At 51.2% G+C, this 26474-nt stretch overlaps 9 protein-coding genes across 9 annotated transcripts; 5 read left to right on the top strand and 4 right to left on the bottom strand.

Moving 5' to 3' along the window:
* Window positions 1-18: 18 nt before the first annotated feature.
* Window positions 19-3247, bottom strand: BDR25DRAFT_269848 (uncharacterized protein). Its single transcript, XM_033687181.1, has 5 exons — window positions 3028-3247; window positions 2291-2969; window positions 2087-2239; window positions 1924-2038; window positions 19-1874 (listed from the first exon to the last, which is right to left on the bottom strand). The coding sequence occupies exons 1-5, from the start codon at window positions 3174-3176 to the stop codon at window positions 286-288; spliced, it is 2685 nt and encodes an 894-aa protein (XP_033542610.1). The 5' UTR covers window positions 3177-3247; the 3' UTR covers window positions 19-285.
* Window positions 3248-3833: 586 nt separating this feature from the next.
* On the top strand, window positions 3834-5489 carry BDR25DRAFT_345942 (uncharacterized protein; the record flags this gene model as incomplete). The annotated part of the gene is made up of 3 exons (XM_033694096.1): window positions 3834-4143; window positions 4209-4739; window positions 4804-5489. 3 exons carry the CDS (start codon window positions 3834-3836, stop codon window positions 5487-5489), a joined length of 1527 nt encoding a protein of 508 aa, XP_033542609.1.
* A 998-nt stretch (window positions 5490-6487) lies between these two features.
* On the top strand, window positions 6488-8009 carry BDR25DRAFT_294799 (alcohol dehydrogenase 1; the record flags this gene model as incomplete). Its single annotated transcript, XM_033688805.1, has 3 exons — window positions 6488-6750; window positions 6899-7095; window positions 7224-8009. The coding sequence occupies exons 1-3, from the start codon at window positions 6633-6635 to the stop codon at window positions 8007-8009; spliced, it is 1101 nt and encodes a 366-aa protein (XP_033542608.1). The 5' UTR covers window positions 6488-6632.
* Window positions 8010-8701: 692 nt separating this feature from the next.
* BDR25DRAFT_82866 (uncharacterized protein) lies at window positions 8702-11773 on the bottom strand. The gene is made up of 4 exons (XM_033699116.1): window positions 11683-11773; window positions 11130-11503; window positions 9682-11067; window positions 8702-9615 (listed from the first exon to the last, which is right to left on the bottom strand). The coding sequence occupies exons 2-4, from the start codon at window positions 11365-11367 to the stop codon at window positions 8828-8830; spliced, it is 2412 nt and encodes an 803-aa protein (XP_033542607.1). The 5' UTR covers window positions 11368-11503; window positions 11683-11773; the 3' UTR covers window positions 8702-8827.
* A 3914-nt stretch (window positions 11774-15687) lies between these two features.
* BDR25DRAFT_378431 (MFS general substrate transporter) lies at window positions 15688-17627 on the top strand (the record flags this gene model as incomplete). The annotated part of the gene is made up of 7 exons (XM_033697547.1): window positions 15688-15912; window positions 16039-16210; window positions 16245-16330; window positions 16384-16770; window positions 16814-17266; window positions 17319-17407; window positions 17492-17627. The coding sequence occupies 7 exons, from the start codon at window positions 15688-15690 to the stop codon at window positions 17625-17627; spliced, it is 1548 nt and encodes a 515-aa protein (XP_033542606.1).
* A 1581-nt stretch (window positions 17628-19208) lies between these two features.
* BDR25DRAFT_360288 (uncharacterized protein) lies at window positions 19209-20753 on the bottom strand (the record flags this gene model as incomplete). Its single annotated transcript, XM_033696222.1, has 10 exons — window positions 19209-19411; window positions 19499-19642; window positions 19707-19816; window positions 19856-19889; window positions 19961-20021; window positions 20080-20204; window positions 20245-20296; window positions 20348-20463; window positions 20510-20563; window positions 20606-20753. The coding sequence occupies 10 exons, from the start codon at window positions 20751-20753 to the stop codon at window positions 19209-19211; spliced, it is 1047 nt and encodes a 348-aa protein (XP_033542605.1).
* Window positions 20412-21617, bottom strand: BDR25DRAFT_82856 (PRP38-domain-containing protein). The gene is made up of 2 exons (XM_033699115.1): window positions 20734-21617; window positions 20412-20563 (listed from the first exon to the last, which is right to left on the bottom strand). Exon 1 carries the CDS (start codon window positions 21581-21583, stop codon window positions 20798-20800), a length of 786 nt encoding a protein of 261 aa, XP_033542604.1. The 5' UTR covers window positions 21584-21617; the 3' UTR covers window positions 20412-20563; window positions 20734-20797.
* Window positions 21618-21767: 150 nt separating this feature from the next.
* Window positions 21768-23397, top strand: BDR25DRAFT_294792 (uncharacterized protein). Its single transcript, XM_033688804.1, has 3 exons — window positions 21768-21905; window positions 21959-22435; window positions 22501-23397. Exons 1-3 carry the CDS (start codon window positions 21857-21859, stop codon window positions 23136-23138), a joined length of 1164 nt encoding a protein of 387 aa, XP_033542603.1. The 5' UTR covers window positions 21768-21856; the 3' UTR covers window positions 23139-23397.
* A 316-nt stretch (window positions 23398-23713) lies between these two features.
* On the top strand, window positions 23714-25656 carry BDR25DRAFT_82829 (Pkinase-domain-containing protein). The gene is made up of 4 exons (XM_033699114.1): window positions 23714-24633; window positions 24680-24933; window positions 24986-25360; window positions 25412-25656. Exons 1-4 carry the CDS (start codon window positions 23869-23871, stop codon window positions 25437-25439), a joined length of 1422 nt encoding a protein of 473 aa, XP_033542602.1. The 5' UTR covers window positions 23714-23868; the 3' UTR covers window positions 25440-25656.
* Window positions 25657-26474: the final 818 nt, after the last annotated feature.

Here is a 26474-nt window from a genome sequence, read left to right as displayed (position 1 = left end):
AATATAGTCGGGCGTTTTCTGACGTCAACCCGGGGTTTTCGTACTGATCACTGCCCTTGTGTTTGATCTTCTCATATATGGGGCTAAATGCTCGTGAACTGCGAGTTGTGTCTCCTCATGTCTCAGACCCCAGTTCGCACGTGCGTCCAAACGTTGAATAGACGCGGCGATACACGAGCGACAAGTTAAACCCGAAGGCTTTGTAAAACAGTCTTCTTCTCCGCTTTCTAAGTCAAACGGGTCACACGGATTATTTAATAGGGGAACTCCGGACTCCTTTCCCGCCTACCTCAACCGCTCGTGCCCGGCAAGACTGTCATCATCCTCATCCGTTGGCGTAGATAATAATCCCCTCTCCTCACTCCCTGCGTCCTCCCCTTGGTCCCTCAGCACCCCTCTCCCAATGCCCGTACCTGTGTCCGCGTCTCTCTCATCCATACCATTCAGGACAAACCAGACATCCTTTTTCGTTAGCAGGCCTTTCAGTGTGCCTCTGTCGACAAACAGAACGTAGCGGAGGCCAAGCTTCTGGAACATGCTGATCGTGAGCTGGAAGCTAGCTTTTGCGTTAAGTGTTATAGGTGTTTGATCCATCCAGGGCCGTAAATCCAAGCTTGTCGTGGGATCTAAGAGGGGTTGGTGAGAGAAAAAGGCTTCGGTATCGTCGTTGAGGTTTCGGGGTGCGGAAAGCGCTGAGGAGAGGGCAAAAGCAAGTTCGGTGCGTGAGATGTAGCCAAGTAAAAGAGCATCTCTTGGATTATCAATGACCGGGAAACCTCGGAACTGATGTTGAATAAGCAGTTGGCGAAGGCTTTGAATTGTGTGGCCTGTGGCTGTGATGACCATGAGGTCTTCAATTCTTGTCATGACTTGTGCAGCGGGCACGTCCGGTATGGAGGAGCCATTGTCATCGCGATTATCTAGAAACGGATAGCCGTTGAAGTGAATCCAGGATTCGTAGATGCCTCGAGGTGAGATAGCATCGCCAACCCACTTGCTGATCATGACAGCGATCATGATAGGCAGGACGTATGTGAGAGCGCCAGTAAGCTCGAACATGATGACCACGATAGACACAGTCATCCTTGTAGCACCAGCGAGCGCCGAAGCAGCTCCAATGATGGCATACGTTCCTGGAGTGACGCAGGGTACATCGGGTTCACAAGATCCAAATACGAACACACCTGGCCAGGCCTGCTGGATTACTTGGACTGAAAGTCCAACCGCGCGGCCGTAGAGAGCGCCAATAGCCATGGATGGTAGAATAATTCCAGCCGGAATCTGAAGGCCAAAGGTGAAGCTTGCCAGAATGATACCCAGCATGGCCGAAACGAGTAACAAAGCCACCACACCTGTGTTTGCCTTTCCAGCTTTGCATAAACCAAGAGTGTCTTCGCTGAGGTCTACACATTCGGCAAACAGGACATAAACCAGTTCGGATGCTTGCGCCCTCATGAACTTGATAGGATAGTTCACAATTGCAGTGACCAAGGTGACGAGAACAACTTCCATGACGGGTCCCTTGACGATTGGTCGACTCTTCCGCCACTCTGCAACCTTCATGTTCAGCTTGATGAAGAGCCCTCCGTATGAGCCACCAAGAATTCCGAGAAAAGCGAAGGGGGCGAGCTCAAAGTCATGCCAACCGCTGTGATAGGTAACCTGGTAGAGAACGAGCTTACCAGTCCTGAAGGGGTTGAACGCCTGCAGAGTGACGGCGGCAACCATGGCACAGACAAAGCTTTGCCACATTGTTTTGTCAGGAAAATAGTACGACAATTGCTCGAGACTGAAGAGTACACCGCCGATAGGAGAGCCGAAAGCAACGGAAATGCCGGCTGCGGCCGCAGCTGAGAGCACTTCACGTTTTCGCGCTACCAAGATGTAAGTTAGGTAGCGAGGAGGTAAGACAGTCTAGCCTACCTTCGTTACTATTGACATTACTAAACATCTTCATGAAAAGGTTGGCACAGCAACATGCGACATGCACTAAAGGCCCTTCCTTGCCTAACCACAGGCCAGATGCAACAGCGAGACACTAGCTATGTGAGTAACAGGAGTAGAAATAGATGTGTAGGTTTCTCACCAAACCCAAAGTCTTCACAACCAATGTCCAGCCACCCAAGAAACGCCGGATGACGAAGCCACCAAGAACAGTCTTGATCTCAGCGATACCGCTGTGCTTCGCATAAGTGGAATATTCTCGTACGAGAAAACTTGCACCAGCTGCGAAAAGTATCTCGGACACGGTTAGCCGTAATGCTCGAAGATTGGGGAGGTAAAGTCTTACCGAAAACAGAATAAAGAAAATGTACTCAACAATCCAACCACCACCAACGGACTTTACACCTAAAGCACTGCTCCAAGGATGCCAATCATGACAGTGGGAGTATTCAGAGTACCCCCAACAACAGAATCCCTTGTTCAAGTAAAACCTCCCGTCTCCGTCGACGTTGCTGCAGTATCCGGTCTTCAGATCGGCCAGCCAGTCGCTAGCCACATCAATAAATGCTGCAATACCGCCGCTAAGAATTCCAGCGGCGATCAATATCAGCCATATCTGGCTGGCGTCTGCGAGCTGTTTTATGTATCCAAGAATGCCTGATGCGCTCGAGTAGAGGTAGCGGAGTCTCTGCCGTTCCTTGGCGTATTCGAAGATCCAATCGATGGCAGTGAGATCATCATATCCAACGCGTCGTCCCGGGCCCTCGACATACCAGTCCAGCCCATTTGCATCCTTTGCATCCTGCAGCTGCTCACCGGCGTTCCCTGGAGTGTCCAGGTAGTTTAAAATGAGCTCTGTTGAATCATTTGCACGAGGGTTGGTGCGAAGCTGCTCTAACCGGGATTGCGGTGATCGCCGCAAAGGAGACTGGTGGTTGCTATTCCCACCCAGAGGGGAGGAGAGGAATCGGGGGATGGAGAAAGGCGATGGGGTCGTAGCCTTCTGCTTGCGCTTAAATGAGATTCTGCAACACCTCTAGGTCAGCGACAACCACATCAGTGGGCAAGAATATAGAAACGGACTGTTCAGGTAGAGAATGCTCTGGCGGATCAGATGAGAGCAGCCCCTCAGTATCACTGAGATCATCTTCAACGGCTGGCTGCAGGTGCGCCCGGCTGGAGGACGCTTCGGCCTGTCCATGGGCGGACTGGCTTGATGACGAGCTTGACATCCCCTCGACATGTACTTAGCGGTGGAGACAGGGGCATCTTCCTATGCAGGCATGTCTGGAGGAGGTTGAGGGTTGGCGTGTTGAGGCAGCGACACCTGAAGTATGAAGACCTCAAACAAACAGCGCAAACTGTGGCTTGCGTCGAAATTCGCCATTGTTAGCTGTGGCTGCTGTGGCTGCTGTGGCTGCTGTGGCTGTCTACCGAATGTCTAGTTGGCCCGTGTCCGCAATACCCGAAAGCGAACCGTGGACCAGCAAGGTCGCCGCATCATCACAGTGCCACCCTCAAAACTACCCTAGAGGCGACAAACTTCATCTAAAACCACGTTAGACGTGTTGAATAATGCTCAATTTCTGTCGAAAAGGTGCTTCAAGCGTTTAGAGTGCTTAGATGTGCCGCTTTGAACCCTTTGCTGATATCGAGGTGTGTAGGTGTGCTAAGGTACCACGAAGTGGCAGACCCTCCCAACTCAACTGTCATGATACTAGCCTCCCATACAATCATCTACTCTTACGTGGCTTCTCAACCTCACATCTAATTATATTATTATTATTATTTTTGATTCCTTCTCTCCTCACACTCTAATCATGAACTGCATCCTCTCATCCGCAAACATCCTTTCCATCGCCCTACTCCATCCATCTCGATCGCTCTAAATGCCGTCACAAATAATTCCCAATGAAAATATCAGCATCCTCCTCGTTGGAGATTCCGGCGTCGAATACACCCTCACCTGGAAGCTCTCCCAGTCTCCTCGCGTGTCCCACATCTTCTGCTACCCCGGCAATGCAGGCGTGGAGAGCTTACCCAAAGTCAAGAATATCCAGAAGCACATTGACAGTTACTACCCAGCGTCCCTCAGGTATCAAGCTCTCGTCAGATTCGCTAAAGAGCATGTGATCAATCTGGCGGTACTTGGATTTCGCGAGGCCGTCTGCGATGGAGCCGAGGAACTTTTCCGGGAATGTAAGTCCTCCAGTACTATACCACTTCGAATTATCCAAGTGGTGGATTGAAATTGATGGGGATAGATGGTATCCCTTGTTTCGCCCCCACCGAAGCGGCAGCCCGTCTCGAAAGCAATCCTATCTTCGCAAAGGACTTTATGCAACGCCACGGTATCCCCACACCCAGCTTCAAGGTATTCAGCGGCTTCGTCCGAGCTGTCTCGCATCTCATGGAAGCGCGATACCCTGTTATCTTCCGAGGAGCTGAGCGATTCGTTCCCGGTCATGTCATCACGCCGGAGAGCCGAGCAGACCAAATATTGCAGTTATTGCAGGTTCGTAGACGCGGAGCATTTGAAGAGGAGCAAGGCATTGTTATTGAGCAGCGTCTGGAGGGACAAGAGATAAGTGCTCTTGCCATGAGTGATGGAAACCGCTTCTATGCCTTCCCAGCGGTGAAAGTCCTTCGAGGGCTTCAAGAAGTAAATGTTACCCCGAAGCTAACCGGCATGGCAACTTATATGTCAACTCCGTCGGAAAGGCTGCCACTTGACATCCAGAATCGCATTGTTCGAGACATCCTAGAGCCCACTTTTAGGGCTTTGAACAAAGAGGGTATGTTCAACCCCCAGAGCATTGGAAACTCGACTACACCATTACACGAATTAATATTGAACAGGGCGACCTTCCAAAGGCTGTTTGTCGGCCAACATTATCCTCACTACCAATGGTCCAAAACTGCTCGGCTACCGGACTGTATTTCCAGACCCAGAAACCCAGGCCATAATCCCACTTATTGACAAGAACACGGATCTGGCAGAGGTTCTTCTCGCTTGCGTAAACGGGACACTCGATAAGCTTCACGTCGGATTGAAAAAGAGATCTTTGTGCAGTGTTGCTCTCAGTGCAGATCAGAACAGAGCGTTCCCGGCGCAAGGAGAGCAGGCTAGAGATATAACTGATGTGCAATCATACCGTGAAATGAATCCCCAGGATTCGGACAAAGACCTTGTATTAGATGCGCGCATCTCTGCGCTCGAGAACGCATGGGAAGAAAAATGGGAGGGGGAGGAGGAAGAGGATGACTCAGCAAACAATGCATCCTCTTCTCCTGGGTTCGTATACTATTGGTTTGATGGAGACTACCAAGAACACACTGTGTTTCAGGCGTATGATAGCACATGGCAGTGCCACGAGTACCGAACGTATCGACCTTTCCCCGCGCCAATGCCTGAGGGAGAGAGGGGATATGGATGGACGACCTGGGGTGCGGTAGAGTGGTTCGAGGGGGTTATTAAAAGGAAGGAAGGCGAGGAAGCTTCGCCGGGGCTCAGGCGACAGGATACTCCCGCTGAAAGACTGTAGGAGAAGTAGCTACAACATTGAACATGACAAGAATAGAGTTAATCTGTTAGGCCTCTTGCTAGGACTAGGGCAAACGTTAGCAGGATACAAATCTCTATTCTAAATTAACCTCTATCATGCTCCACGCCAAGTGACAAGATGCAGCACAAGGCTGTTAATTTCCTGCATCTTTGAACATCCCTCTGTCCAGCATATTACCACAGAACATGGAACATGGCTAGGTTGGTGTTTATCTGTCAAGCGTCTTGCTAGAATGAGGGAGAGCATTATTAGTAAGATACTAAATTCTGTCCTAGAATACCCTGTAATGTTGTGATATGTTTAGAGAGAGGGCAGGAGATTGGCGCCAATAGATCCCTCGGCTACCTACCTATTCAGGTTAGCATCTCACGTGCCTTCGTGAAACTCTGACCCCATAATCCGAACCTTGCTCGTGACATTCTTCCTCCAACCCCGCGTTCCGCTCCACCCCACTCCCCGCATCTCGATCGGCAGTCAGTCTCATGCGGCTGCAGACATCGGATCAAGGGCAAGACTTAAATCCCCCTCCTCCTCTCCACAGATAAATGAAGACGGCCCGAAGTGCGGAAGCCTCCCGCCCCGCACACTCGTACCACGTCTCATGATAGCCTCGTAACACGATTCACAGACACTGAGTCGAGCTTAGACCGAGGAAGCTGACGAGATTGGGATTGAAGTAGATGCGGGTGGATCGTGGGTGGAGTGAGTAGGTCTTGCGATGTGCAGGTTTGTTGTCTTAAAGGTACACGGTATACCTTGCAGCATGTAACTCGATACAGAAACATCAGGTGTCGAGATAGAGATGCGTGTTCTGCTTCCGGCCAGTGATGCGTCAGTGCTAGTAGATTGGGTACATGGGCACAAAGTGATACGGCTAATTGTACAGCGGTGATGTTGCTGGAGGTGGTTTAGATGGAGGGGTAGCTTCTGCGGTTTCGCGCTTTCCGGCTCGGGCGCTGGGCAAGTTGCCATTTATCTCCCTCCAACCTGCTCCTTCCTCTCGTTCCTTTATTCTCCCGCTTGCTCGCTGTCTTCTCGCTTCCTTTCTATCTATCTCTCCCTATCTGTCCTTTTAACTGAGCCACTTAAATCTACTCCTCGCAGTCAATACCCCAACCAACCATGGCCGAAGCAAAAGAAGCAGTCTTCGACATCCCAAAAGAATGCAAGGCCGGAGTTGTCGTCAATGAAGGTCCCGACTTCCACGTCGAAGTGCAAATGGTGCCAGTTCCTGAAATCAGTAAAGCTATCCCTTCCCTCTTCTTCCCCCTCCCTCCCTCTCGACGTCTTCTCTCGGCCTTTTGTCTTACCACAAGCTGTATCCATCATCCTCGCCCTCTCGTGGCTCCCAACTCCGCTCAGCCAACTAACCATCTCATCTCTTACAGAACCTAATGAAGTCTTAATCAAGCTCAACGCAACGGGAATCTGCCACTCAGACATCCACTTCATGATAAACGACTGGGCGCTCCCTAAGATGAGTGTGTTCGGTACTAAGTGCGCGGGACACGAGGGTGCGGGCGTGATTGTGAAGGTGGGAAGTGATGTTAAGAATTTGAAGGTTGGAATGAGGGCTGGATATAAAGTAAATCCCCCCTCCTCTTCCCCCCGATCTCTACCCTACCAAACTTACTAAGGTTAACTTCCGATTTGCCATATACGACAAAGAGAGAAAGAGATATTTGCGCACATACTAATACTAACACCTTCCAGCCCATCCAAGACACCTGCGGCGTCTGCTCCCTCTGCCGATCCGACCTTGAATGCTACTGTGCAAAAGCCGTCCTCACCGGGCTCATGGTCGATGGCTCCTACAAACAATATATCGCCTCCCCAGAACGCTACACCACACTCCTCCCGGACGGCGTCTCCGACTACATAGCAGGTCCTATTATGTGCTCCGCCTCCACCATCTATACCTCGATCAAGGACTCCGGACTCCAACCCGGGGACTGGGCCGTCTTCCCAGGCGGCGGCGGCGGTGTCGGCATGCAAGGCGTGCAACTCGCAAAAGCCATGGGTCTGCGGGCCGTAGCCATCGACACCGGAACTGACAAGCAGAATCTGTGTCTCGAGACAGCAGGCGCGGAGCATTTTATTGACTTCAAAATAACACCTAACGTCGCGGAGGAAGTCGTCCGGCTTTGCGACGGGATCGGCGCACACGCGGTATTCGTGACGGCAGTACAGCAATACCCAACCGCCTTCTCTCTGCTCGGGACCAGAGTGGGTGGCAAGATCATGTGTATTGGACTCCCGCCAGCAGGAACCCAGCATATTGATGTTGATCCGAATCAGATGGTTTTTAGGAAGTGGAGTGTCCAGGGCACGCTCGTAAGTAATATGCGGGATGTGGATAAGACGTTGGATTTTGCGAAGAGGGGGCTTTTAAAGCCCATTTATACTGTTTATGGGATGAGCCAGTTTGATGAGGCTGTGCAGAAGCTGAGGAAAGGGGAGGTTGCGGGGAGGGCGGTTGTAGATTTTAATATGGAGTAGGCTGTATGGGAGAGAAGGGATTAGGTGGATAGTAGAGGTGGAAAACAAGATGGGTCTGGGAATGAATGTTGGAGTCACGAATGAGGGTTTTCCATGAAGCTGTCACATTATAAGGTATATATTATATGTAAGCATGAAAATTAGAAAATGGACAACATTACGCACACATCAGTTTGAAAACAGAACAGACCAAAGTTTTGTCACGCAGCAAACTGTCACAAGGGTAGCAACCTTGGGGTAAGCAAGCTCGGCATGAAGTATATCACACTCAGCTCGCCAAACCACAACTTGCTCTCATCTCACATAAACAACATCTAAAGAATTGAGGTAATAATTAGGCGAGAGTACGAACCGACAGACTCAGCTCAGACAATCCACCACCCATCCCGCACCACTTAATCCATGTACAGCTTGATGCCTTGAACAAACCCATGCCATCGTCGAAGCATACCATCGTTATCATGAATAGCCGTTCCCTGATGAACATTCGCCACTAAACGCCATGCACCGACCATGTAGGTGTTCCAAAAAAACAAAATAAACAAAATAAAACAATGTACCACCATGACCACTCCTCAATCTCCCTGCCATTCTATGCCTTCCCGCCATAACCCATTATGTAATACGCCGCGACTGCAACGCCTAGTACCAAAACCGCACCCGCACCCGCACCCGCGCCACTGGACATGCATTAGCTCTATGTAGAGCGAAGACGGAAAAGAAAAGAGTTTAGAAAAGGGTTGTTGTTTAGAAGCCTCGCTACGGAAATTGGCCATAGCGAATACTTCTATTCTCCCGGAAGATAAGATGCTCTCAGCTTACCTAGCTTGGTTCTTTCCGCCAAAGCAGGCGGCGAAGATGTTGCCAATCGGGGCGAAGACGATACCCAGGAAGGCGACGAGCCAGTTCTTCTTCTTATCTGGAGCGGGCTGGTGGAAGTCAGCAGGGGTTGGGGTCCGATTGTCCCCCTCCGCGCCTGGGGGGTAATGGTCCGCTGGATCCATCTCCCAGGCTCGTGGGGGTGCTGGTGTGATCTTCATGGAATCGCTAGTCGGCTGCCGGACATGTTTGCGTTCACTAGCCGAACCAGGGGCTGCCTCGGTGTCTTGCGACTCTATTTTCCTCTCTGGGGTCATCGGAGGAGTGAATGGATCGAGGGCTGTTGCGGGCCGAGCGATTGAATCATATAGTTTACCCCAGTCCTTGGAACCATCATTGGGGCCATTATGTTTCTGGACACCCTCGGCATCACTCTGACTGGCCTCCCTTTGTGTAGTCTTATCAGGTTCGCGATTTTGTTGTGTCTGGACAGCCGCAGCATTAGTGACTGGGGTCGCTTGGATATCGGTATGCTCCTCGGCCGCAGAAGGTGACGTGGTAGGCTCATCGGCTGGAGTTTCGGAGCTAACAACAGCTAGCTCCTCAACTGCGGCAGAGGGTTTGGCTGGCTCATCAGGAGATCCGGGACTGGGTACGACTGAGACTTCGGCAGACTGGGTCATAGCGGGTGTAGAATGCGCAACTACTGGGGATGGTAGGTCAGGCGAGCTGCCCGGCTCCGACCTTTCTTCAACGACAGATTCGAGACCGGTGCTCCGGGTAAGATCTACAGATGAACATGCTTGAGAAACTACAGATACAACAGGAGAATGAACTTCAAGATGAGACTCACGAGTTTGGTCCTCAGGCATCTGGCGGCCAATACTACTGACCCGCTCCAAAATCTCCTCGCGACCTATCGGGAACTGTTCGAGAGAAGGATCATGCAGATCCTCATCCTCTTCGTCCGACTTTGGTAGGATATCCGGGAGACCTCCTGTCGACGTCCTCTTTGCAAAAAATTTTCCGTTCGTAGTAGGCCTCTCATGCGGAAATGTTGGTGCACTGCTTTCTTTCAGTGGGCTGCTTGGCATAGAAGAGCTCGAGCTACCCTCGATGCTTGGTGGACTTGGAGACCGTTCGTGAGGGAGAAGAGGAGCTTCGGAGTCGTAACGCTCCTCGCCTATATTCTCATGAAGGAAGGTAGGAGCACGTTCGGACCCATAGGTTCCGTCCTCCAGACTATCCTCTTCCGTAGGCAAGTCTGAGCTATTATCAAGGTCGACACCTTCATCTTCACCACTAGCGGTATAACCTGAGAATCCAGACTCGTGGGATAATAACGGACCGTTGTCGAGCTCTCCAATAGACTCAGTTTCGACAGATGCGTTAAGCTCCTCGTCCTCTTCGGCGATGTTGCTCAGCTGTTGCTCCTCCTGTGACGCTGTGCGATCGGTTGAAGATGGCAGTGATTCTTCCTCAATGATGTCAATTGGATCCGACACAACAGCGCCGGTATCTTCGACCCCGAGGTCATCGAAAGTCTCGTGACGAAATAAGGGGAGGGATATGTCTTCCAATGTCCCAGATTCTACCTGAGGCTCTTGAGTGTCCAGGACATCAATATTTCTAACGTTGTCTTGAACAAAAGAGGAGTCCACAGGTTGGGAGTCCGAAGAAACTACTACTTCGTCTGGAGAGGCGTCGGCCGCCCTCTGCTCGTGAGCCATCTTCTGGGCAGTGGTGGCATGGTCCCCAAAATCGTCGCCATGCGAGGGCTCACCATCGGTCTTTTCAACGACAATGGTTGGAACAGAAGCTGGCTCTGGCTGGAGCCCAGTCTCAACTGGGAACTCGGGCTCGATCTGCTCGAAGTCAGGTTCGGCATCAGCTGTGCGTTTTGACGAGTCCTCATGAAGGCTATCCGACTCAATGTCGCCGTATTGAGGCGGGTCTTGGTCGGGCACCTTCTCAACGACCGTGAAAGGAACTGGGACGCTAGTAGCCTGATCCTTATGTGCAGGGGTGGACGGCTCCTTGGCATCGTTTTCGGACAGCAAGGGCGTCTCTTCCTCCGCCTGAGCTAGCGGAGCGGGTTCAAGCTCTGGTTTTGAAGCGAGGACGCCACACTGAGCAGAGTCTTCTTGAAGGGCGTTTGCTGAAACGACTGCGGAAGGGACAGAGTCAGTATCGGCTTTCACATAGATCACATTGTTTCGGTTGCCAGCATCGTCAGTAGCTAATAGCGCGAGCAACGGTTAGCATGACTGTCGCTTGCGGGTTGTATTGAGGCCATATTACCCGCATCCTTGGACTCGTCTACAACCCAGAAGCCATCGCCAATGCGAATCTTGTACTGGTAAATGCCGGCGGGGACGTGGTCGAACTGTTTGGTAAAGACGAGGTCGCCAGCCTCAGTCTTGCTGTCACTGACGCTCATTTCTAATGCGTCCCACGGCGGAGTGCTAAGGGAGGTTACGACGTAGACGGGGGGCTGGATGCCCGCCTGGGTGAACGTGATGGTGGCGCGGGTGGCCATTTTGATAGGCGACGGTGCAGTAGAAGTAGAAACGATGGGACGCAACGTCTGGGTCGACTTTCGTCGCGAAAGGCGGGGAGAGGGGTCAGATTCTCGGCGTGGGGAAGCACGAGAAGATCCTAAGGCGGCTGGCTCGCTGCGAGGAGAAATATCGTCAGTGGTTACCGATACTTTTGATTTGTGTCCTGGCCACAAAGCCCGAATGTGCTTGCGATGGGGACGGTGTTTGAGAAAGCTCATGGCAGAGGGAGACGGAAAAATAGGTAGAGCATGGGCACAGGAGGTTTGTTGAGTGTCGTGAGACCAGAAACTTACCGCGAGCAATGACAGAGGAAGCTGTACGAGAGCCAACGGAATTGGAAGCGGGCAGGCACGATAAGGGTTGTCGTGCCTTCGGTGGCCTGGGGGGGGGTGTGAGGAAGGAGAAAATAAGTGTTGTGGAAGAGTGAGGAAAAGGCGGAGTGAAAGAGGAAGAAGGTGTTCACCGTCAGACGCTCTTCCCTATCTTCCCGTGTGGTGGTGTGCGGCGGAGCAGGGATTGTGGGCAGTAGCTTGCAGCCCTCCTGCCGTTCTGCAGCTCCAATACTTCCCTTTGCGCAGTTACGATGGCAATTTAGAGCTTCAATTCACTCCTTACAGCTCCGCACCCCCTCCGTCAACACATGCAGCCCCCCCTAGCCCCCCTCTGTTGCGTTGTCGTGCGGGCACCTCAGTGACGTGACCTTTGTTTCGCAAAATGAAGCTTTGGGCACCTCCTGGCGTCCGTGGCGGCCGTTGGAGTGCCATTTCAGCCACCGCTTTAACTGCATTGAGGTGGCCCTGCGCGGATCCTTCAAGCAACACCATGAACTTGTTTTTGCCATGTCGATCTCATCGAATTTCTTCCCCCTGAGCTGTCTTCTTGGACGGTGTTGAGGGACTACAATACTTAGATGGCAAGGGGTGGCACAACCTTTGGAAGCCAAGAACCGCTTCCGCCAAAGCTTTCCACCCCCGCAGCTCGCGTGTCCTATTCACATGCTCTGCATGTCGGCCTACCACTTCTCCAAACTTTGTGAAGGTTCTAGACTCCCTCGACCATAGGCAAGGGGCTGTATTGGGTGACACGTTCATTGTTCGTACACATCGGACTTAGAACGCTGCATCCAGTCGGATGTGACAGCCCGCAGCCCGCAGCCCACAACTGCCCAATACACCGGGAAAACTGACATATGCAGTACCAGAGCCGTCCATCCAGAAATCTTGTTCGCGCCATTGCTGGACTAGAAACCTCTGGCTCCATGAACGCAGTCCTTCCAACCCAACGCGCAACGAGCCCAGCTCCAAGCTACCTCTCTTGTTCTTGATATTTGAATAGATGAGCCGGTACGCAAAATCATGTCAAGCTCTTCTTTCGAACGCGACCTATAGCAGTCGCCCGCTGCCAACTCCTCAAGCACATCGGAACACTGCTTTGCCGGGAATTAAAGCGAGAGGCTGCACCCAGGACCAAATCTCCGGCAATACTTGTCCCAGTACTCCCTAGAACTGGGATTGCTCGTATGCGGTTTACGACCTTCCCTAGTCCTCGCGCAAGCTTGGTCAACCACCGGAATTGCTCCTCCAGTTAAGGATACCTTCTCTAGTCGAGCAGATTCGCCTGCCGTCTTCGCAATGCCAATGTCGTGTCCTGACCGACACCTTATACGCTTTCAATTCATTCCCCATCAGTGTCTTGCGCATCATCATCATCATCAGAGAATTTCAAGTGCTTTGGGTGGTCCCCTTTCCCGATCCGCTAGATGTGGAGCAGCTCGGCAACGCCTGAAGCCCCAGCTCTCGCGCGGCCTCGTAAGTGTGCGTATGCGCGCTGGAGCCATTGATCAGTAGGAAGCAAACCCAGACCCTACCTGTTTTAGAAGAGGGCTCAGGCTTGGTACCTACGCTGCTACTATTCCGATGTTGACCTTGACCTGTGACTGGAGAGGCACAAACACCCACTTCCTTCTATATGTCGGCTAGTCCAAAAGAGGCAGTCTCCTAAAAACATACCAGGCCGTATCCGCCTCCAGCCAAGATTGGGGGCGGAATATGTGGAGCAGGCTCCATTCTCCAGTTCTCAAGGCGAACACATCTGGGCAGAAACTCCAAGGAGCAAGAACCGGCTCTTGAAAATTACTTTAAAATGGCACGCCCAATTTTTGACCCTTTCGCAGCAAGGGAACCGCAAGGCCTAAGTATTTGCATGATCGCACACGTGATATCGTTTCCGTGGAACCGCGAGATGCATGGAGGAGTCGTGTGCTGCTTTTCCGGTATTAGGGTTAGCACTAGCGAGCGATGAGCTCCAGTTTTTAGAGTCTACTTGATATGTAGCTCACTCACCAGACTTGTCTCGCTCGAGGACGCACTCCAGTGCTTCTTGGTCGGTTTAATGTTAATCCTGCAGCGGCGCTGCTGGGCTAGACTTTGTAAATTTTCGTGCTAGAGCTGCTATCAGTTTGACCTTCTGGAAGGCTTGGCAGAGAACTATTAGCAGATTTCTCATCTCCAAACACCTCAACACATTCAGCCCTGGGGCAGTGATTAAATATGATGTCTAAAATGAGGAGCTTTCATCACTGCGAGAACCTATTTCTCGCTTGGTTGCTTCCTAGCTCTGAGAAACCGTCCTTGGATTTCGTGTCCATTTCCCCTTCCACCAACCGGCATCTTGGGACGGAGTTGTCGCCTCGTTTCAGCCCGCTTCACTTCGAACCACTTTCCTGGGACGCAGGAAATCCCTTTCCCCAGATCGGGATCTTCCCGTGAATATGAATTTCTGCCATAGGTTGAATTCTGAGGACCTACGCCTTTTCTTCAAGACGGGAACTTGGCATGTTCCGTCGAAGACATCATTCGAAAGCATTCAAAAAACTAAATCTACAAATGAGTCGGTCAACTCAGTTATGTTCGTTAACCTCGTGTTTGCGTCCAAATCCATGGATCAGTCCCAAGACTTTCCGAAATCCCCGCGCGACATCCCTTTCCTGCGCAATGGCAGCAGGTGCATATGCAGCGCCACGCAGGTCTTGTGCAGCCTGGCATTTGCCAAGCCTTTCTCTTGCTCCTCCTCCGTTACTTTTGGAAGGCCGCGCCTCGAAGTTTGCGTCTAGATATTAGACAACGACCTTAGGACAGACCGCCATTCCCTTTCCGGAAAATGTCCCAGGTTCGGAGCCACTGAAGTGTAATAGAAATTCAGCAAAGAGATGCAGTTCCTAGGGCATTGAGTCTAATTTCTTATTGGACTGGGAAGAACAAACGCGGAGACCCGCAATGTTCCACGTGGGGGTCGATCTTGGCATGCATGATGGCTCGCATCCTCTCAACTTCCCTGTGTCGATCCTAAGGATTCTTGCCGGGGCGTACCGATGGACGGGATTCGTGGCGTCAAGCATCGTAAACTGCCAAGCCTAAATATTGAAGGCTCTGGAGCAGAGGAGTTTAATGATTGCCGGAGGCAATTTCGCATATTAAGCTCTCGTCAAGCAGTTTGCCTGTTTATCGTCCATTTGCGATCAATCGGAAGAGCTTGGTGTAGCTCCTGGCGAAAACCCAACATTTACATTGCGTCTTCATTGACGTTTGCACCCCTTGGTTGGTGTTTGCTCAGAGAGTCGATTGTCTCGCAAAACATAACGTCGCATTAGGTATCTCCCATAGCAAAACGGGTACGAAGTTTGGAATGAATCAAGAATGTTGAGCGGAGGGTATTTATTAAGCTGGAGATAACACAGATCCGCGCTCATCCCTCGGTCTTTCCCAATATCCGACCTCGCTGACTTTCTCACAGCTCGCCCGGCCTCCTAACGCCTGCTCGGCCTGTATCAGCATCTAAAACCGGCCACATACTTATCACCGAGGCTTCATTCAACATCCACCCCCTCCATCGTACAACGATATATAAGAATTGCGCGTCTTCGTAGATACCGACAACAAGCTAGAAACGGTGAACCAATGCTATTCGTCCCCGATCCAAAAAACCTGTAGGTAACCGCAAATCATGGAAAGGGCGGGATACGACCTCGGCCGAGACGAATAAAGAGCGAGAATGGGGCTCAACATGACGACAGGAGGAATTTCTCATGCATAGCTAGAGAGCGTATGTTTGTAGAAAATAAATTGGTAAGTAGGACTATACGACATTTTATATTCGTACATTCAGACTCTTCTGGCTTCGAGCTCAAGCAGTGTTCTTTTCTGAATTAATCTACACTTACAAGCGTTCAATGGAAATCATTTTCCTCTCTATTTTCGTTCTCTCAACCTATTTCTCGCCTTGTGCTACATAGCTCCAAAATGGCCCGAGAATCCATGGGACCAGGAAATGGAGTCTCTGGAAGTAACGCCGGACGAAGAATATACTTGCCTAATGGATTACAACCTCCGCTCGGACCCACACCAAGAGTCTCAGAACAAACATTAGAGCCCTCTGAAATGCCCGAGTCTGCCTCTTCTCAACAACAGGATGATTTCGATGATGAGAAGAGCCTCGATGATGGCAAATCTTCCCTTGTTCTCGGGGTCGGTGATTCTATGCGTTCAACAAGTAGTAGCACCATTCCTACCGAGCCTATCGTACCTGCAAGTCGGCATATCAGCGCTCAGGAGCAGTCTTCTATCCACTATACGTGATCTCATATCTCACAGCCTAGGGCGGTCGAAGAGCAGTCAGATCCAGAACGAGATGTCGAGAAGAACACTACAAATGGTGAGGCCCAAAATCGAGATCCAAATTTGATAGTCTGGGACGACCCAAGCGATCCGGTGAACCCAATGAATTGGCCGCGCTGGAAGAAATGGAATGTCACAATGCTACTCGGTCTAATAACCATCTGCATAACATTTGCAAGCAGTGTTCAGCACGGCTACTGTCTCTGCGGCTAAGAAGTTTGGTGTGTCTAATGAAGTCATGGTCCTAGGGACTTCACTGTTCGTTCTGGTAAGCAACCTCTGATACATCTACAAGTCCGTTATAGATCCTAATATGCCTAGGGCTTTGCCGTCGGCCCACCTGTCTGGGGTCCTCTCTCCGAACTTTACGGTCGTAAGATCCCCCTCTTTACCGGCTTCTTCATCTTCGCTATCTTCCAAATCCCCGTCGCTGTGGCCCAGAACCTTCAAGCCATTATGCTATACCGTTTCTTCGGCGGCGTCTTCGGATCCGCTCCCCTAGGCACCGTTGGCGGCACCTTAACCGACTTCTGGGGTCCCGTTGATAGAGGCGTCGCCATGGCCATCTTCGCAGGCGCAACCTTCATCGGCCCCGCCGCCGGCCCCATCGTCGGCGGCTTCATAGTCCAGAGCCATCTCGGCTGGCGCCGGACAGAGTACCTCACAGCCATAATGTCCTTCTTCTTTGGTACCATCGACCTGCTCTTCGTCCCTGAATCACCCTGCGACTCTCCTCTCCACCCGCGCGAAGAAAATCCGCCACGAAACCCGCAACTGGGCTGTCCACGCTTTGTCCGACGAACAGCAAGTCGACCTCCATTCCATTGCACAGAAATACCTCATTCGTCCCTTCGCCATGCTCGCCCTGGAGCCAATCCTCGATCTCGTAACCCTGTACATGTCCCTCATCTACGGCACCCTATACCTCTTCTTCGAAGTCTATCCGATCGCTTTCCAAGAACAACGAGGTTGGAACTCGGGCGTCGGCGCCCTCCCCTTTCTCAGCATCACCATCGGCGTACTCCTTGGCGGCGTGATCATCGTCTGGACCTCCAAAACGCGATTCGCACGCAAGCTCGAGAAACACGGGCGCATTGTACCCGAGGAACGCCTGATTCCCATGATCATAGGCGGCGCCTTGTTTCCGATCGGGATGTTCTGGTTTGCGTGGACAGCCGATAAGGATATAACTTGGGTGCCACAGGTTGTTGCTGGGATTCCGATTGGAGCGGGGAGTCTCGATGATTTTCCTCCAGGGGCTGGATTATATTATCGATTGCTATTTGATATATGCGAACAGTGCGATTGCAGCAAATACGTTTGTGAGGAGTTTGTTTGGAGCGGGGTTTCCGCTCTTTGCTACTGCGATATGAGTTGAATCCTCTTTGTAGTAGTTTGTTGAGAGACGGTGTACTCACTAGATGATCAGGTATCATACCCTAGGCGTCAATTGGTCAAGGAGCTTGTTAGGGTTTTTGACCGCTGCTCTGTTTCCTGTGCCGATTTTGTTCTACTTTTATGGTTCGAGGATTCGGGCTATGTCAGGGTATGCTCCCTCCAGGTAGCGTAACAGCGCCTCAGGAGGTTTAGTAGGTATCGTTGGTAAAGTACATAGAAGGTTAATTACTTGTGAAATGGAAGATTCTTATATGCATGGACCTGTATAGTAGCTACGTGATCCAGTATAATCCATAGCCAAAACGTTTCAGCTCTACATTGAGGTCACTCACCAACCAACATAATCAAGCTTCACGGAATCGCTGGCTCCTGTAAGTGATCTCTCTTCTCACCTATAGAACACGCCCTGCGCTCTTATTCTCTCTCAGCTACGTGACCTCTATTCACAATCACAGCATAGTACTCTCAGCTCTCTCAAAAATACTTCGCACTACACAGCATCACCAACATGGACGTCAATACTCAGCGTATCACTGCCGCACCATTGAACGATAACCATTCAGGATAAGGCGAAGGCAATTCATCCACCACACCATCTTCTACAGCTCCAAGTACTTTTCTCCTTCTCCCGACGCTAGCGCTCCAAAGCAGACATCCGATTCCGCCGGCATCCGGACTTCCCACTGAGCACCGAATCCATACTCCGCGAAGAACTCCTACAACCCATGCCTTTGTAAAATCCACATCCACAACTTGGCAAATTTATACGCTGGCTACCTGCCCTCCGACCTCTAGCCCAAGTACTGTTCAGATGCGAGACTTCCCCTGTTGAAGGGATCAGCGTCGAAATCTGCATATTCATAGTACCGAGGCGGCTTTAATAAGAGATGGAGAGCCGCTGTACGAGTACGAGTGGAAGCAACCGCGGGTGGCCGGCCACCCAACGCTATTGAAGGACACCACGCGGCACTGTAAGGGGTTAACTCTTCAGCGGGCGAAGAGCGGTTGTGTGGTGGACCTGGAGGAGGAGGAGGAGGAGGAGGAGGAGGATGGGGCGGTGGTGGATAAAGATCATACAGCAGTGGGGTATATTAACAGGCGGGCCAGAAAGGTTGCAAGGAGTTGTAGGGAATCTGGGGACCTTTTGTGGACAGCGGATGGAGTAGATTTCTTGTCCTTCTTTGTGCAGGAGTTCTTTTATAAAGCGCAGCATCGCGTAGACACCTAACAAGGTTCCTGTCCAATACTTTCTATACCAAGAGTCTAGGCTGTGTTTCGGGAACAGCCTACATATCCACCCCCCCGCTGTTCTAACCTGCTAGGTTAAATACTTGTCTTTGTGCCGGAAATTGTGAGTCAGATTCTACAATATTCACCACCTCAGAAAAAACCCTTCAATCATATGCGCAAATCTTTACAAACCCTTCCATTACTACAACGCCACATCAATAAAACAGTAAGGGGCCTCTCTACGTCTTACCGCAATCCCCTAATCCTCCCAAACCATCACTCTCCCTCCACAAAAACTAGCGCTCAGCACGGCAACACTTCCTCCCCACCCTCATCTCCCATCCCTAAACTCGGAATCCCCCCACTACACCCACTTCAACAAGTTCCGATCTGTCGACCTGGACCCCAGATTATATGAGAATGGTGGTGAGCTATTCTTGTAGGCGAGCCCTTGTAACCTTTCTGTCAGCCCGGGCGCTCGTAGAAGTGTATGATCGTGCCCAAATTCTGGGCCGAACCTAAGTTTTCGTATTTGTGAGGATTATATTAAGATCCTCTCTTGTATTCCGGCGGGCTTTCGCGAGCATATTGATTGTCTGCTCTAATCGCTTGGCAAGAGGAGTGGTTTTATAGTTTGGACGGTAGGCATCGATGGTGACATTGATATATTTGAAAGTTGAGCGAGTCCCACCCAATCGCATTTCGCGTTCGCGCAGCCCACCTGTAGGTCGTGCGTAATCTTTCCAACGACTACCAAATTGCTAACACCTACTCCAAAGGACATTTTAATGAATCGAAGTAAAGGTACCGTGTGTCATAAGTGAGGGGAGAGATGAGGTGAAATGCTGCAAAATATAATTTTGAAGTTGATTGGGGAAATTGTAACAATTTTCTAGGATTTCTAGGTAGGTATGCCAGGGGCGAGATAAGATGGTTGGTTCATCCTGCTGAGCTGAAGTTCTGGTGATTTATGAAGACATTTTACGCAAGCCACAACTGAACTCAGCAAGTCGCACCACCTCTTCCTATGCTCGATGAGACAGATAGTGGCTTGAAACTGAGAACGCACTCTCTTTGACAGGAGCCCTTCCTATTGGCGAGGGCATGAAACGACATAAGAGAGGAGCTCGCACCATGAAGTATAACTATGTAAATTCTAGTTGACGCTGAATACCCATTCTTTAATTCAGGAGCGAGACCTCAAGACGTGTCCCATCTTTAAAAGACCCGATAGGTGTGGAATGATTGAGGTAGGATTCGTACAACTCACTTTTGGATTGAATTGACTGCCTTTGGGATTTGGACATAGGAACTAATGGAACAACTGGGAGCTACACCTTGCAGATCCGAATACATTGGATCCTATTGTAATTTGCTTACTGTACAAACAGCCAATAGTACTAACTCGTGGAGATTCCATAGAAAACTGAAAAACTGATCAGTCAGTGCAGGTAGCCAGCCGACGTGGGAAGATCCCCTAGCTGTCCCATCGGATTTGAAAGGACACATTATGCCTCACAGATTGAGTCACTCTCGTTCGAGGTAGCAACTGACTTCGGAACGGATCCTTGCAAGATGTAGGGGAGACGTCGAAGAATACGGACTCCTGGTGATAATTAAGGGGGGTTCTAGGGATGTTAGCTACATGCGGTCCGACAAGCTTTAGGGTGAAGACAAACGAAGTAATACTACTAACCATTCTTATCCAGGCTGGACGATCCGAATACCGTATGTGCCTCTCACCTGTGATCTTTAGATCTTCACCAGTTTTCCCTGTGTCGCTCATCCTTGCTACGTACAACACAAGCCCTATACATACCATCCTCATCGGCTCCCAGGCGCCGACTCCCACAAATTGATGAAGGGGGCGTATCTACGATAGGGGGTCAGATATTTGGGGTTCCTCAAGAGCAACGAAAAGAAATTTTGGAGAATATTGGGGTATAGTTTGCAGAGTGTTTGAGCAACTCAAGCTGATGAACAAACTGGTATATATGCATAATGAAAAAGATGGTAAAAGAGTAAGGGAAATCGAGGACAAACCGGGTATAATAGATAGTCATCATCCCTTCATATCATGATTTTGTCCCAATCCCTTTCTTCGACATCAATCCGATTCGCTCTCCACAACCTCCACCTCCTCTCCATTATCCTCATCCATAGCATCCACCTCGCCCTGCAACGGACTCTCCCTCACATCCAGTAAATCCAAATCCTCCAACTGGCTCCTTGGCGGCATTCTCCAAAGACTCGTCGCACAGACCCTCTCTTTCGTCAACAAATCGTCTACAAACTGATCCATGTACGTCATAGCATATCCCTCCTTCGTCTTGCGTTTCAACTTGCGGTAATCCGAAAGCAGAGGCTCCAGAGTATTATAAATCTCGACCGGCTCCCATGCAAGCCGAATATAGAACGCCGCGAGCGCTCGAAGATATTTAAACGCGCCCCGCTTACCGGCGGCTTCAGGATCTTGCACCCGTCCTCCATTCATAATACCATTGTCTCCATCCTCATCCCCTTCTCCTTCTCCATTCCGTTCAGCTTTATCCCCTTCGTTATCACTTTCCTCCCCATCATCCTCGAAATTCAAATACTCGAATATGACACTCTTATCTGGCACCAGCTGTATTAACTTAAACGCCAGACACAAAAAAGGCGTAGGCTTTCCATTCACGCCCGTCGTGCCACCGATGAATTTTATCTGCGCAGCGCGGTCACATAGTGTGGCTTCATTGAGGCCGAAGCATTGCTCTTTCCAGTAGTAGGACTGCGTTATGCGGTTGCGGACGCCAGTTTCGAAAAGCAGGGCGGGGTTTTGACCGCGGATGAGTCGTCCACCGTAGCCGCGGTCGTCGAGGAGTTTTGATGCGTCGGCTTTATGGTGGGCCATTTGCTTAAGTTGTGTTGAGGGCGGTGTTGGGTTGATGAAGCGGGAGAGGAAGACGTCCAACGTTGCATAGCGAAATTCATATTCACGCCAAGACCCTTATCGATAATCGCCCACGCGACCTGGGTGAGAGAGTAAATAATCAGCCCTACGGAATATGGGTTACAAACGCCACACCAATACTCACCATTTACATACTTTGCATGAGCTTGCTTCTACGAATTCATACATTTACGATCCCAGATTGGCATATTATTGCACGATTACACTCTCAGTATGCTGCTCACTTCCGGGCAGGTCTCCATCCTCCTATCTTCTGTTATTGGTGCGTTCACTAGATATTCCGGGAAAAAGGGGACTGAAGTTAACTTGTATTAGTATTTTTATTCACACTCGCTCTCTTCCTCTCAGGCTACGTCCTGCAGCAGAGAACAGTGCATAGCCTGCAAGCAGCCATAAAACCGCGACTACCCAAACCTCTGCCCGCTCCAGTACCAGTTGCGCCTCCCACACTAGACGTCAAATGGGCAAGACCAATAGGGGCGCGCCCGGATGTCGACGAGACATACGAACAGTATATGCGAGAGCAGGCGCTCAATTGGAATCGGCTAGGCTATGTGCAGATGGTGAAGGAACATGTGGAGGTGTGCAGTGCAGTGATGCTGCTCGGCGATTTGCATAAGATGAAGAGTCCGGCGAAGCGGATCCTCCTGTTTCCCCGCATATGGCTGAAGAAAACGGAGGATGATGAATTCAACCCGCACTTGATAACGACGAAGAGACTGCTGCGGACTGCGGTGAGGCGGTATGGCGTCGTGTTGATCCCAATGGAGACCATTGTTGATGGTGCAGACGGTGAGTGTTCCGGTGTAAGGTGGTCCCTTGCAGAAACTTCAGCAGCTAACCGTCGACCTGCTTAGCCTCGTTGCCGTCTTCCTATTCTCTGGCAAGCCTGTATTCTCTCACCAACTATGAGCGGGTCATCTATCTCCAAGGACCGGGCACACTGCTCGATGCATCAGCACTAGACTCGCTGCTGGCCTTTTCGAAGTCAGAACCAATGGCTGCGTTTCCAGCATCTGCGGACAGGAAAGCGCTATCGACATTGCTTCTTCTCATTCATCCGTCGGCGGAGGACTTTGGACGGTTAAAGGAATTGCGTTCGTCACGACCCCTGACTGACCTGGAACTGTTCAGAAAATCCTTCGCCGCACCAGAGTCGCTACTTTCGCAGTGGTCTCTCTCCATGGGCAATGTCGTGTATGAGTCGCAGAATCTGCGTAATGCAATCGACGGCTTTAATGCGACTATTTTCGAGGATGCGACGACATATGTGCGGTTTTCGGACCCCGAAATTCCTGGTCCAGAGTACGATGTGCCATACTATGACAGAGTAGCGCTACGACCAAAGAACGACGAGGCAAGGGCAGCCTGGGAGAAGCTGTATGAGCGCTTCCGACAGCGACGCATGGAGATCTGCGGCCTCGACCTTGAGGTGTGGACAAAGCCCATGCTGCAGGCGGGAAGCGCCGACGAAGAAGATGTGCAGGAGCTGTGAAGTATTTTCAATCAGTGCTAGAAGGATTTTCAGGATCGGTCTGGATGGATAGGCAGCATGGATATTAATGGCGTTCGGGGGGCAACATTGCTTATGATCTGTTAGGTCTAGATGATATTGGGGGTTACCAGGACGGGGCATCGCGGGCAGCATCAGGCATGACGCAAAGATCAGTGCATCTCGCTCGTCTAACACTGTGCGATGCTCCCAAACGCAGTCGGGATGGCGCTGTTGGAGATGACAAACGGGCTTGACCGCCAGCGACGAGCGGTACCACAGTATATACATGGCGGCGAGTGGTGCCTAATATTGATATTGAAAATCCACGACTGCCGCACCATGAACTGCCTTTTGCCTGCCCCTGCGACATGTTTCTTTCACAGGCAGACAGGCACTGAGGCCCGATCCACGACCGCCTAGCCTGCCAATCGGTCCTGGCCAAGCTCCTTCCCCGCTGCAACCCAGCAACCTCAACTCCGCGACCCAGCCCTCTCCCACCAGGTCAGCCCTCTCCACCCGCGCATCACCACCACAGCCTATCCCTATCCCTATGCCCTGTCTCATTGCTGCGAAGGCCTCAATTCCTACAACCCTCCTCCGCTAGCTGCCATTGTCTCCAGCCGCTGGTGCCTGCGCATTCGGCTCCCGCTCCCGCCGCCTCTCTCGTCCGCGCTGCGGCTCCCAGGGTTGACGAGCCAGGGCTGGGCAGCATTCCTCTACCGCCGCTCTTATGCCGACTCTCGGATTCCTCAAGAAGAAGCGGACGAAGGACTCGACGGGATCCAGGGACCTCGACTCGCCCACTTCGCCCATCAAGGAAACCGCGTCGCCCATCACCCCGATCACCTCTAAGACGCTGTCTAGCTCCTTTACCCACAGCAGCAAGACCGCCACCACCCACGAGTCGACCGCTGCATCCCACTCCACGCAGGCGTCAACCGCCCCGTCCAAGGTCGCCGACTCCATGAACCCCTCCGCCTACCCGCAGCAGGCCTATGCGACCCCGCAAGCGTCTCCCGAGCCCTACCAGCAGTCCTCACACAATGTCCCAAGCATACAGAACCTCATACATCCATCCAACTCGAACCAGTTGTACCAGAACCAGCAGCAGCGGCCCATCGAGCAGAGGGCTGCGAATGGCGCCGTCACGCAGCAATCGCAGCCCACACAGCCTCAAGTCCGCGCCACAAAGGGAAAATACACGCTCAGTGACTTTACAATCCAGCGGACGCTGGGCACGGGTAGCTTCGGTCGGGTACATCTCGTCCAGTCCAAGCACAATCAGCGATTCTACGCCGTCAAGGTGCTGAAGAAGGCCCAGGTGGTCAAGATGAAGCAAGTTGAACACACCAATGACGAGCGCCGCATGCTGCAGCAAGTTAAGCATCCCTTTTTGATCACTCTCTGGGGCACCTTTCAGGATTCGAAAAATCTATACATGGTCATGGACTTCGTCGAGGGTGGTGAGCTCTTCAGTCTGCTGCGAAAATCTCAGGTGAGTCTATGAATTACTGTCCCGTACCCGCTCTTACCTTTTAAAGCGTTTCCCCAATCCCGTCGCCAAATTCTACGCCGCCGAAGTCACGCTCGCGCTTGATTACCTCCACCAGCAGAACATTATCTACCGCGATCTCAAGCCCGAAAACCTACTTCTTGACAGACATGGGCATCTAAAGATTACCGATTTTGGCTTTGCCAAAGAAGTGCCAGACATCACCTGGACGTTGTGTGGAACTCCTGATTACCTAGCCCCGGAGGTAGTGGCATCGAAAGGGTACAACAAGTCGGTCGACTGGTGGGTTCTTTGTCTGTCTCCGCACCCACATGTGATTCTTACAGCTCAATAGGTGGTCTCTCGGCATCCTCATCTTCGAAATGCTCTGTGGCTTCACTCCTTTCTGGGATGGCGGGTCGCCCATGAAGATTTACGAAAACATCCTGAAAGGGCGGGTGAAATACCCCTCATACATCCACCCAGACGCCCAAGACCTGCTGCAGAAGCTCATCACACCAGACCTGACTAAGCGACTCGGAAATCTCCACGCAGGCAGCAAAGACGTGATGAACCATCCGTGGTTTGCTGAGGTGACGTGGGAACGGTTGCAGAAGAAGGATATTGATGCGCCGTATGTACCGCCTGTTCGAGCGGGTGTTGGCGATGCAAGTCAGTTCGACAAGTATCCGGAAGAAACAGAAGCATATGGACAGACTGGAGAAGATCCGTACGTAGAATCCTCCAATTGTGGCTTTCAGAAACTAACTTGCTATGCCAGGCATGGACATTTGTTCCCTGACTTCTAAGCCGTTCGATGCAAGTGAACGCAATTCGACTTCAATCGCCGCATCATCGCGCGAACTACACTGCATGCAGTTTGAAGCGCTATCTCCTTGGTCACAAGGCCTTTGACGTGGCCAACTTGCACTGCTTGCCACTGCATTCCCTCTTCACGTACGCAAGCTTCTTCACTACCAATCAAAGAAAAATTCAGCGGACCTGTAGGATCCTTGTACTTTTGCAATGACTTCTGTTCCACTTTCTTCTCTTCTTTCTTCAAGTCTGCAGTCTGCTTTTGACTCTGACTTACGTTTGGCTCAACCTTAAGGATAGGCGCCGTCTTGAGTGGCATTTGAATTACGGCTAAGGACAGGTGGATAGGTGGAGGAATGAATGGGTGGGTGAATGAGTGAATGGATTGCGGGGATTGTGGAGACTTAGGATTTCCGTTTAAGGATTCATGGGCTTCGGAGGGCCTGGGCTGGGCCTACTCGAATGTTTGGTAGGATTGTGGAGTGCATTGAAAATCGGGAGTTGCGATAAGATCCCTATTATTGGATTGGATGAACGCTATTATCACTCCATGTTGACAATGATACGACTGAAGACGACTGAGGACATGTGAAAGGGAGTTTAAACAAGCTTTCAGTGTTCGTTGGTCACGGTGATGGGATGAACTTCAGAGGCGAATTGGAGGGGTGGTTGAAACTTCGGCACCGAGACGAAATAGAAGAGCGGCCGAGGACGTTCAATTCCGACTTCACGGTTGAGCTAGAGATGGATCAGATGGGAATCTAGTACTAATTCATGTATTACAACGAATTGATTAACTCTGCCACGCAGTTGTTGGTCAGGCAGATCGAGAGGCTTCCACGGCTTCTTCAAGCTTATCACGCGCGAGATGGAGGTCCCAATTGGCTGACGCCAAGGGAACCAACCCTCCAATCACTGCGTAAAGCGACTGTATCTGTGATTCGTGCTGTAACCGGAACGAGCAAGGTGGCGGCAAGTCAGAGCTCAGGATGCAGGTGCTAGGATCGTGGCTATGCATGACTTTGCGA

This window comes from Lindgomyces ingoldianus (genome assembly GCF_010093535.1).
Source record: "Lindgomyces ingoldianus strain ATCC 200398 unplaced genomic scaffold BDR25scaffold_37, whole genome shotgun sequence".
Taxonomy (NCBI): Eukaryota; Fungi; Ascomycota; class Dothideomycetes; order Pleosporales; family Lindgomycetaceae; genus Lindgomyces; species Lindgomyces ingoldianus.
The sequence above is the reverse complement of the archived record's forward strand: the minus strand, read 5'-3'. Positions and strand labels throughout refer to the sequence as shown.